This window comes from Symphalangus syndactylus, chromosome 1 (genome assembly GCF_028878055.3).
Source record: "Symphalangus syndactylus isolate Jambi chromosome 1, NHGRI_mSymSyn1-v2.1_pri, whole genome shotgun sequence".
Lineage (NCBI taxonomy): Eukaryota > Metazoa > Chordata > Mammalia > Primates > Hylobatidae > Symphalangus > Symphalangus syndactylus.
The window spans coordinates 30,904,986-30,917,394 of record NC_072423.2 but is presented as its reverse complement, the minus strand read 5'-3'; the positions used below and the strand labels follow the sequence as shown (position 1 = coordinate 30,917,394).

Sequence of the window (12,409 nt, the reverse complement as noted above, 5' to 3'; positions counted from 1 at the left end):
TCCACAGGGTACAATGGCAATGCAGGAAGAGAGTAGCCACATGTATTCGGAAGAGTCAAGAAAGGCTTCATAGGCTGAGCGCAGTGGCTCACACCTGTAATCTCAGCACTTTGGGAGGCCAAGGCGGGTGGATCCCTTGAGGTCAGTAGTTCGAGACCAGCCTGCCCAACATGGTGAAACCCCCGTCTTTACTGAAAATACAAAAAATTGCTGGGCATGGTGGCGGGTGCCTGTAATCCCAGCTACTCGGAAGGCTGAGGCAGGATAATTGCTTGAACCCAGGAGGTGGCAGTTGCAGTGAGCCGAGATCGTGCCACTGCATTCCAGCCTGGGTGACAGAATGAGACTCCATCTCAAAAAACAAAACAAGGCCTCGTGCAGTGGCTCACGCCTGTAATCCCAGCACTTTGGGAGACCGAGGCGGGCGGATCACGAGGTCAGGAAATCAAGACCATCCTGGCCAACACAGTGAAACCCTGTCTCTACTAAAAATACAAAAAATTAGCAGGGCGTGGTGGCGGGCACCTGTAGTCCCAGCTACTCCGGAGGCTGAGGCAGGAGAATGGCGTGAACCCGGGAGGCGGAGCTTGCAGTGAGCCAAGATCATGCCACTGCACTCCAGCCTGGGTGACAGAGCGAGACTGTCTAAAAAACAAACAAAGAACAGCTTCATAGAGGACATTAGCCAACAGTTTTTAATGAGGATCCTTTCAAGGCTGACAACTACCTGGCTTCAAGACTTGGTGGTGATAGTGACCTTGACTTCCTCTCTTGCCCCATATATTCAGAAGGAACACTAGCAAAACTTCTTTAGGAACTGGATGACATTAAGAAAGAAGGCTGAACTCTCATGTGTGCATAAGGGAATTTGAGAGAGGCACTGCTTTCCTGGCATCTGGTTTGGCCACTAACAACACAATGATGCATCTTCCAATGAAAATCCTGCTGTTCTTATTTCTGTGTTCAAATTTCAGGCTGAATTTGACAGAATTTAATTCTTTTTTAAAAACTTTTAAAAAAGTTTTTTAATTGATGTACCACTTATTCTTTTTAATAATCTTTTTTTCACTAATATAGAGTTAATTTATTTTTAAATGTTGTGTTTAATAGGCCTCCTCTCTTTCATTATACACAGAAAAGCCTTGGAAAAAAATTAAAATACCAGATAATGTCCATTAGTGATGGTCATTGGAAAACACATTCTGTAGGCATGATGTTATACAAAATAAGTGTGATCATGCCCTAGGTTGATGTGAAAAATATTTTTCTGGCCAGAATTAACCAAAATTTCACACCCTTGAAACAAGCTTTAAAATATTTCGATCAATTTCTACAAAAGAACCATTATTTTGTATGTCTTTGTTTTGCAAAAACACTCATCTGGTTTAAGATAGCAATTTGTATGCATTTGAGGCTGACAAATGGACATCACTAGTTCTATGAAAAGAGTGCATATGTAGTAAAATGCCAGACTGGACAGAAACAAGGAATAATCCTCTAGAAAAACAGACATAAGTCGACAGACTTCAAAAGAATTGAGAACACAATTGTTACTAAATATTTCTTTATACATTTATAAATAAGTAGTAAATAATTTCATAAATGCACAAAGTTCCCATGTAATAAACATTGTATGCAACATAAAATTCACAATCTTATTATATTTTACATAACAATCTTATAAAAAATAATATTTTGTTGGTATGATATTTTCTCATTTCAATGTGAAAAAAACTTTCATGATTCTACAAATGTCTGGAAAATTTATGACAAGGCCTGTTGATATATTTGGTATGCTGACAAGAAGTCCTAAGATCACTATCAATTGAGACACTCTTACTGTCAAGTGGAAATGTAAAATTCATACCAATATTTATAGCTCTCTGGCAAAGCATTGGCTATTATGCCTCCTGGATACACCAAATTAAAATATCTGGATGGTGATGATGAATGAAAGTTAACTACATTTAGGGAGGTCTGCAGTGTAAATTATGCTGCAACAAGCCTAAAAACCTGGTGGCAAAGAATCATAAACATAATACCAGAAGATGTTTGAGAGCCTCTTCCTGAAAGTAAGGTATAAGATACTATGGTGCTTGGGTGCTAAAATACAACAAACTTATTTCATAAAAATGGCAAAGATAAGAAGATTGCTGAAACTCAGAACCGGGGTGAGTGAACGTCTGTGTGCAGCTGCTATAAAACTGGATGATTCTAACAGTTGGACAAGGTTGTGGAGCTATGGTATTGTGCTTGAAGCCAGCGTAGAAACTGCAAAGCTGTTCTTCGTAGAAGTACAGAAGAGACCAAAAAAGGCACAGGAGTGAAATCTATCTAAAAACTTTTATGTAAAATCACTCTCTTAAACTAAAGTCATGAACCATGTACAATTGAAATGTAAGACAGAAGTCACTATTCTGGTTGCCATAATCTTGGACCACGGGGCTTTTGTAAAACAAATGATTTCTAAGTGGTTAAGGTCAACGTGGAAAAAAAAGGCATTTTATCAAACTTATTCAAAGGGAGAAAGATCCTCCAAGATGAATGTCATGTCCTTGGCTCATGTATCATTTGTAGGGAATTCTGTGGGGCCTTTCTAAGATTTCACTGTATGTTTACCTCATCTGTGTAATTTAAACCATTTTGAGCACCATCTGAAGACATTTGTGTCTTCAGCTAAAGTCAAGCAAAGGTTTGTTTTTTAAAAATTACTATATCATTAATTTAAAATATAAAGGGGTGAAAATAATGAACTAACATCTCTGAAATTTTATATAGAATAATAATGTTAGATAATTATAACAATCATTTGAGAAGAGCATGCTTTCAAAGTTGTACACTACTTAGGGGCATTACTGAATTCACAAAATTTTACTGCATTAACTATAATGGCACTAAGTTCTTAATCATTATCATGAATAATAAAAATGTGCTGATTGCATACTATTTCAATGGCACTGTGCTAGACACTGGGAATTCAAAAATAACATAAAGGCCCCTGACCTTAATCAGTAATATGCTAACTGAGACTACCAAGCCTATGGCAGAAAAGAAAGGAAATATGTCAGATGAATTACAAGTGTCAGAAGTCCACTGAAAGGGATAATCATTATAGGCTGATTTCTGCAAAGCTTGTTGAAATTCAGTCAACATTCAATATGGCTCATTTATTCATTCTATAAAGAGCTATTAAATGTTTATTGTGTGGCAGAAACTCTTGCTAGGAGCATAGGATGCTATGCCTCTTTTCTTTTGGAGTTTATAACCCCAAAGAGGAGGCTTTACCAAATAATCCATGACACATTGTGTAAAAGAAATCTATCCAAGACTATGAAACGATATAAACAGAGTGCTGACCTAGTTAGAGGGCAAGGAAGTCTTCTTGGAGGAATTTGACTTGTTTTCTGTAGGATGAGTGATGATTAAATGGGCAGAGTTGGGAAGAGGACTGATGCAGACAGGAGCATCAGCACATGCAAAGGTTTTGTCCTATTTGAAAATAGTAAAGGAGGCCAGAGTGGCCAGAAAACACAGAAAAGAAGGAGCACAATGCAAGATGGCACTGGGTCAATACATACAAGGCTTTGTTGGACATATGCAACATGTTTATCGTAAGAGCAATGGAAATAATATACTTTTTTTTTTTGAAATAGAATCTCACTCTGTCACCCAGGTTGCAGTGCAGTGGCATGATCTCGACTCACTACAACCTCTGCCTCCTGGGTTCAAGCGATTCTCCTGCCTCAGCCTCTTGAGTAGTTGGGACTACAGTCACATGCCACCATACCCAGCTAATTTTTGTATTTTTAGTAGAGACAGGATTTCATCATGTTGGCCAGGCTGTCTCGAACACCTGACCTCAGGTGATCCACCTAACTTGGCCTCCCAAAGTGCTGGGATTACAGGCGTGAGCCACCATGCCCGTCCAAGAGATAATGTTCTTAGATTGGTGTTTAGAAAACATTCGCTGCAGGGTGGAGAAAAGATGGTGGACATGTTAGAATGAAGGCAGGTAGACAAGTTAGAAGATGGTACTAGTAGTCTGGAAGAAATGATAATGTTTTGGGTTAGGGTAATGCACTATGGAGATGAAGAGAAGTGGACAGAAACTCCTGACAAATGACTAAGCTGGTGAAGGGAATCACTTCTATCTGCTGCAAATACATAGACATGCTTAAAATATATAGCTGAGCTGGAAAGCAAAAGGGTAATTGACACGTGTCAAAAACAAAGCCATTGTTGCAAGTTGAAGATTCAGTCTATTGAGTTCTGAGAGTAGATGAGTGCCTTAGGAATGATGTTTAGTGCCTGTCTTGGTAGTGGAATTCATTCTGGTAGCAGCAGTTATTTCGATTTGCAGTTGTTCCAAAACTTGCATAACCAACCTCATTGCATCCCTCAGAAACACTAGTACAAACAGGCCAGTAGACTCTGCTCAAAGGTATTAATTTCAATTCTGCAGGGCCCTTCCTCCAAGTTTCTAAATGTTAGTAATTCTAACCTCATCCTTTTATTCCCGTAACTCTAGTGGGGTAGCATCCTTCTGCAGTTCCTTCTATGCCTCAATGTCCTCTTTTTGCCCTTTACCTGATTAACAGTTTTTTTTTTTTTTTTTTTTTTTTGAGACAGAGTCTCGCTCTGTGGCCCAGGCTGGAGTGCAGTGGCACAATCTCGGCTCACTGCAAGCTCCGCCTCTCGAGTTCAGGCCATTCTTCTGCCTCAGCCTCCCAAGTAGCTGGGACTACAGGCGCCTGCAACCACGCCCTGCTAATTTTTTGTATTTTTAGTAGAGACGGCATTTCACCATGTTAGCCAGGACGGTCTCCATCTCCTGACCTCGTGATTCGCCCGCCTTGGCCTCCCAAAGTGCTGGGATTACAGGCGTGAACCACTGCGCCCGGCCAACAGTTCTTTAGGTTAATTTTTTTCTATTAAAATAATTGGCATGTCTGACTGGACCCTAACTGTTATAGAGGGAATAGAGACAAGAATCAAAAGGCAATATTCAGGGAGACGACGGAGTTTTTTGAGAGTTGAAGAGCTATATGTCTTCAGATTTTAAAGATCACACCAAGTCTTAGGTAGGATGAATAAAAGCAAACCCAGGTTTAGGCTCAAGGTTATTCAGAAAACATCAAAGGCTATCAGAAAGAAAGACAGATTACCTTCAAAGAATGATGCTCTTACAGAAGACTTCTCATGATCAGCAGATGCCAGAGACAATGAAAGAGCATCTCTATAGTACTGCTGGAGGGTAACATCCTGATTTAAAAACTACATATTAGTTAATTTGGCTGAAATAGTAATGGATTGAATATAGAGTGTGAAGGACAAAGAAGTATCGCAGATGGCCAGAGTTGTAGTTTATGGATTAAGCTCATTATGCCATTAACTGGGATAGGAAATATTGGAGGAATATCCTGTCTGAGGGAAAGAGACCAGTCTCACACCATGTTGGGTTTTAGATGCCTTTGAGATCTCTAGGAACAGACGTGGAATAGGTAGTTATATATGAAGGTATGAGGTCATAGGGAGGTCCAGGCTGTGGTTGTATATTTGAGTCTTTGGTCAGTGGGTGGTAAATGAAGGTTTTCTTATGTATTAGTTATCAATTGCTGTATAAGAAATTAACCTGAAGCTTAGTGGCTTAAAACAACAGTAAGTATTTATTATCCTCACAGTTTCTGTGGGTCAGGTATTTGGAATGTGGCTTAGCCAGATAGTTCTGGCTTAAGGTCTGTTCTGAGGTTTGAGCCAAGATGCGGACTGGGCCTGCAAGTCAGCAAGTTCCTCTAAAGGATTGACCAAGCCTGCAGTATCAGCTTCTAAGGTGGCTCCCACATGCCTGGCAAGTTGGTGCTGGCTGTTGGCAGGATCAGCTCCTCTCCATGTGGGACTTGCCACAGTCTGCTTGAGTGTCTTTATGATATGGGGGTTGGCTTCTTCCAGAATTAGTGATCTAAAAAGAGCAAAGTGGAAGCCACAGTGCCCTTTATGACCTAGTTTAAGAAGTCACACACTGACACCTCTGCCATGTCCTATTTGTTGCAAGGAAGTCACGAATTCCAGCCTATATTCAAGGGGATGGGGGCTCCACCTTTTGAAGTTAGTTTTGTTGGAGGATTTGTGGACATATTTTAAACCCAGCGTACCTGGGGAGATACTATAGAGTGAGTAAAGAAAGAGAGGCTAGAGCAGGGGTGGGCAAACTTTTTCTGTAAAGGGCCAGATAGCAAACTTTTTAAGCATTGCAGGCCATATGGTCTCTGTCACAATTATTCACCTTTGCTGTTGTAGCATACTTAATGACAATACTTAAATGAATAGGTATGTCTGGGTTAAGCCCAAAGTAAGTCTGTGGGCTATAGTTTGTCAACGCTTGATATAGAGCATAGCCAGAAGAAACAGCTGTATACAAAGGCTAAAAACCAAACCAAAACAAAAAAGGCACCAAACGATAACAACAACAACAAAGTCTAGGTGCAGCAGGAAAGTTTAGGATCTAACAAAAAACATAATACTATAATTTAGGCTGGCGCAGTGGCTCACACCTGTAATTCCAGCTACATGGGAGGCTGAGGCAGGAGAATGGCTTGAGCCCAGGAGGTGGAGGTTGCAGTGAGCCAAGATTGTGCCACTGCACTCCAGCCTGGGGCAACAGAGTGAGACTCCATCTCAAAAAAAAAACACTAGAATTTATACAAAACAGTTCTATTAGCTATTAATGTCTCTGTTTTATTCACCTTTTTTCATTTACTAATACATAATATTTTACATATTTTTTTTTAGTTGTGGAAACTGAGGCTCATGTTGTTTTAGAAACTTATCCAAGTTAGAATTAGCAGATTGGAATTTAAAACCAAATCTATCTGATTCAAAGTTTATGTTCTTTCCATTTCATAAAGAAAAAACGTCCCATCTAGTGTGGAGGAATACGTGCAAGCATGGTCAGAAAGATAGTTTGGGCCATACTGAAGGGCACTGGATGCCAGGGGCTTTGTACTTTGGTGGTGGGTTTTGAGCAATAAGTTGTGAGTCACATGATTGCAATTGTATCCTGTATTAAACTGACAATGGTGTATTGATGACCTTGTGGTAGGGAGTAACAAAGTGAGGGATATTGAGCAAGAGGCTGATTCAATAATCTAGACAGGAAATTGTTAGGATCTGAACTTGAAAGATGTTAATTACGTAGAAGTGATATTGCACAGAAAAGTCCAACTGAACATTGGAAATAGACTGTTGAAGGAAGAACCAAAAATGATCCTGAAAATGGCAGCTAGATTGATAAAGGAAGTCGTAAGGGGGTGCTGTTTCATGCAGAAATTATGAGTTCCTTTTTAGATATATTGAATTTGAGATGCCAGCATGACATCCAAATGGAGGTGTATTAGAGAAAAAACACATGAGAGTGGTTAGGGCTGGAGATGTGGTTTTATAAATGTACATGCTGGCAGAGTTCTTGGAAAGAAAGAGGAACCATGGATTATGAATATTGAGAAGCAACCAACTTTAGAATGTTGATGGGAAAGGAGACAGAGGAGCAGTGCAAAAGATTAGACAAGAGCCAATGCCTTGTACAGTCTCAGCAAGAATCTCAAGAGGGCAGGGCCATGCGTGGTTGCTCAGGCCTGTAATCCCAGCACTTTGGGAGGCCGAGGTGGACAGATCACTTGAAGTCAGGAAATCGAGGCCAGCCCAACCAACATGGCAAAACCCTGTCTCTACTAAAAATACAGAAATTAGCTGGGCGTGGTGGTGCATGCCTATAATCTCAGCTATTTGGGAGGCTGAGGCATGAGAATCGCTAGAACCCGGGAGGCAGAGGCTGCAGTGAGCCAAGATCGCGCCATTGCACTCCAGCCTGGGAGACAGAGCGAGACCCTGTCTCAAAAAAAAAGAAAAAAAGAAAAGAAAAGAATCTCAAGAGGGCAGGCCAAGTGCTGTGGAGATGTCAGGGAGGGAGGTTGGAGAGCTAGAAACTACTGTTATGTTTGGCCATGGTGGCCATGGAAGATCATTTTTGGTTTCAGTTTCTACTAAGATGCTAAAGTAGCCCAAATGCTGGTTCCTACCTCCAAGGGCCTCCTGGAGAAGCTAGAGTAGCAGTTCTCAACCCCGGCGCATGTTGCAATATCCTGAGAAGTTTTAAAAAATGATGCCTGGCTTTCAATTGCAACCTCCATCTTTGAGTAATTTGTCAAAATGATGAAGATGAAGGGAAAGAGGAGAGGCACCTGTGGTATTTTCTCCAGCCTTTTAGAAAACATGGGGTTGTTCCTTTGGCCGCATAAGCACCAATCTACAAGAAAGGTGATACTGTAGACATCAAGAGAATGAGCACTGTTCGAAAAGGAATGCCGCACAAGTGTTACCATGGCAAAGCTGGAAGAGTCTACAGTGTAACCCAGCATGCTGTTGGCATTGTTGTAAACAAACAAGATAAGAGAAAGATTCTTGCCAAGAGAATTAATGTACATATTGAGCATATTAAGCACTCTAAGAGCTGAGATAGCATCCTGAAATGGGAGGAGGAAAATGATCAGAAAAAGAAGGAAGCTGAAGAGAAAGGGATCTAGGTTCAACTGAAAGACCAGCCTGCTCTGCTTAGAGAAGCACATTTTCTGAGAACCAAAGAAAAGGAGCTCGAGCTGCTGGAATCTATTCCCCATGAATTCATGACATGATAGGCGTAAAATAAATAAATAAAGACCTTGGGATGGTTAAAAAAAAAAAGGAAAGAAAAAAATGATGTCTCAGTCTCATCCTAAGAACTTCTAAATTAATTGGTCTAGGAGTGTGGCTTGGGCATTGGGATTTTAAAAAATCTCCCCAAGTAATTCTAATACACAGCCAAGATTGAGACTCATGGACGTAGAGGAAAAATACCAAATTATGGAGAAAATTGTGGGAAGTTCCTGGGGTAATAGTAGCTGTTTTGAAGTTGTGTGTGTGTGTGTGTGTGTGTGTGTGTGTGCATGCACCTTAGGGGGAGACATATCTGAGACCAGGGGCAGTCCAGCACTTCTGTGGGAGGTTAACATAGGAAGGGAATTTAGGAATTTTGCTCTTACTTTTCCAAACATTGCTTTGGGACAAATAATGCCCAACCTTCTACTTGCAGTGACTCTGATGCTTCAAACATAAGAGCAGGGCAGCATAAAAGTCTTGATCCTGTGAGATACTGAGAAGAACAGGTGTAGATTCACTAAACTAGGATCACTTTTCTACCTCCTTTTTTCCATCTCAAAATCTGCAGATCTGGGGATTTATAGCATTGGAATGTCTCTCTCTCTTTTTTTTTTTTTTTTTTTTTCCTGGAGTCTCCCTCTCTCACCCGGGCTGGAGTGCAGTGGTGCAATCTCAGCTTACTGCAACCTCCACCTCCCGGGTTCAAGTGATTCTCCTGGCTCAGCATCCTGAGTAGCTGGGATTACAGGCACGTGCCACCATACTCGGCTAATTTTTGTATTTTTAGTAGAGATGGGATTTCACCATGTTGGTCAGGCTGGTCTCGAACTCCTGATCTCGTGACCTGCCCACCTTGGCCTCCCAAAGTGCTGGGATTACAGGTGTGAGCCACCGCACCCGAACGGAATGTCTCTTAATATAGTATCCCAAGAAGGGCAAACAGTAAAATCTTGACCAGAGCTGTTCTGTGGAATGAGGCATGATTAACTTTGGTTTTCTGGGGCCTCCACCAGAAAACTTTCCACACTAAGTCTCATTCATCCCACCCATACCCCCCATACTAAATACTCTGATGAGGGCTGAAATCCGGCTTCTCCCCATATACACTGCCTGATGCCCTCATGGGGAGATGAGTTCACAGTCCAAACTAATAGGTGTTATCAGGAGCACAACTCTTTCAAAGGAAAAACAAACACTGGATTACATAGTTCATCAGAAGCAGCATTGTTAGCAAGAGAAACGATTTAAAATTAGCCTAATAAAAATTCTAAGACATAAGTAAAAGAAACTAGCAGTAATATGAAATAAGAATAAAAAATATACTCCAGCGGCTATATTAGGTAAAAAACATGATAGCTGAAATAAAACTGTAATGAGATAAATGGCAGAATGAATACAACTGAAAAATGAATTAGAATTGGAAGAAAGGATTGAGGAAATTCTCAGAAAGACAAAGGAAAGTACAAACAAATTACAATTTTTTTTAAAAAAAGCTACAAAGGAAAGAAATAATGGTTATAAGTTCTGGTTAATAAGAGTCCAATAAAAGAGAGAGGTGACAATGAAGAGAAAACATGGAGTACATTTCCCACAATTTAAAATACAAGGAAGAAAGACTTCAAATTGAAAGAGTCCTTAGAATAATAGATAAAGAAAACCTACAAGGACACATATTTCAATTGAATAGTTTCAAAGAAAAAGAGAGTTCTAAAAAAGCAGATTACATGCAGAGGAACAAGATCAGATTGATATGATAGTTTTTGAAAAACAATTTAAGAAAGAGTGATTTTTTGTTTTGTTTTGTTTTGTTTTGCCAGGCATGGTGAGAAGGTTGAGGTGGGGGGATCACTTGAATCCGGAGAGGTCCAAGCCACAGTGAGCCATTGGCCATAATAGTGCCCCTGCACTTCAGCCGGGGCGATAGAGTGAGACCCTGTCTTAATTTAAAAAAAATAGTGGTAGTAAAAATATTTAAGAACATAATTTACAACTTCGAATTTTGTATCTACCCAAACTGTCATTTAAATATGAGGGGTAAATAAGAATATTCTCTCATACATAAGACCTAAGAAGGATCCCCACTCAAAGAGCATTATCAAAAAGAGTTTTAGATAAAGCACTTAAGGAAGTGAAGAGACAAATTCAGGAGAAGCTGCAATAAATATATGAAGTAAAAGTGATTTAATACTTTGGTACCTTTTTATCACTGCTATTGTCTTTAAAGTATTACTAAGATAGAAGAAAATAAAATAGTATATCCATAATAATCTTAAAAAGTATGAAAATATGAAGTAAAAGTGATGTAATACTTTGGTGGCTTTTTGTTATCACTGCTATTGTCTTTAAAGCATTACTAAGATAGAAGAAAATAAAATAGTGTATCCATAATAATCTTAAAAAGTATGAAAATCTGGATAATGTCAACATAATGAGAGCTGAAGGGAAACTGAAGGATATGAAAATGTCATATAAACACCCAGTTACAAAAACAATCCAGAGAATAGATTAAGAAGACACACAGAATATATGGGAAATAAATTAAGTGGGCTGGGCATGGTGGCTCATGCCTGTAGTTCAAGCACGTTAGGAAGCTGGGGTGGGCGGATCATTCGAGCTCAAGAGTTTGAGACCAGCCTGGGCAACATGGTGAAACCCATCTCTACAAAAATTACAAAAATTAGCCAGGCCTGGTGGTACGTGCCTGTAGTCCCAGCTACTCCAGAGGCTGAGGTGGGAGAATCGCATGAGCATGGGAGGTCAAGGCTGCAGTGAGCTGTGATCACGCCATTGTACTCCAGCCTAGGTGACAGAGCAAGACCCTGTCTCAAAAATAAGTAGACAAACAAATGAGGTGGGTAGACAGATGTTCAAAAAATTTAAAATTTTAATAAATAGAAATGGACAAAAATGTAAATATTGACAGATCAGGGAAAAACATTTAAATTAGATAAAAATAAATAGACATTAAAATTTTTAAAAAGAGCATTTTTAGGGATAAGAATAGTGAAAATTAATAAAAATGACCTCAAAATACATAAAGCAAAGTTGAAAGAGGCACCCCAATCTTTAGGCTGGGATGATATCAGAGGAGGGTGAGTAGGGAGCCTAGGTCTTTATTTCTGAGGTTTCAGTGAGCCGAGATCGTGCCACTGCACTCCAGCCTGGGTGACAGAGCACGACTCTGTTCCCCCCAACCCCTCCCCACCAACAAAAAAAAAAAAAAATGAAAAGGACAATCAACTGATGTAAACATCAAAATAACAAAGATCTTTGAATTATCTAACAAAATTCTAAAGCAGCCATCTAAGAGTTTTAGAATGCTTCAGTGAGAAACTATGAGCTCACTTGAAACTAATGAAATAATAGCCCCGACAAATAAATAGAAGATGTAAAGATGAACCAAATGAAAATTCTAGAGTTGCAAAATATAATAACTAAAATAAAAACTTAATGGATGGACTCAACATTAGAGTGGAGGAACAGAGAGGAATGAATCAGTGTACTGGGAGATGAAACAATAGTAATTATCTAATCAGAATAACAGAGAAAATAGTCTGGAAGAAAAGAACAGAGGTGAACAAAGATGCAGGGATCTATGTAATTATAACAAAAGATCTAAGTGCATTTCATCAGTCTTGGAAAGAGAAGAAAGAGGATAGGGCTAAAAGGAACTTAGAGAAATGATGACCAAAAACTTACAAACTTGGCAAAAGACATA

General features: G+C 39.6%; 1 protein-coding gene across 1 annotated transcript in view; it reads right to left on the bottom strand.

The window, feature by feature from the left end:
- The window catches only part of TCF4 (transcription factor 4), a 412,360-nt gene extending 404,071 nt beyond the window's left edge, over window positions 1-8,289 (bottom strand). The window contains exons 1-3 of the mRNA XM_055298211.2: window positions 8,076-8,289; window positions 3,878-3,967; window position 1,296 (exon numbers count right to left, since the gene is read on the bottom strand). Coding sequence (XP_055154186.2) covers window position 1,296; window positions 3,878-3,967; window positions 8,076-8,270 — 286 coding nt within the window. The 5' untranslated portion in view covers window positions 8,271-8,289. The remainder of the gene's footprint in view (window positions 1-1,295; window positions 1,297-3,877; window positions 3,968-8,075) is intronic.
- Between the last annotated feature and the right edge of the window lie 4,120 nt (window positions 8,290-12,409).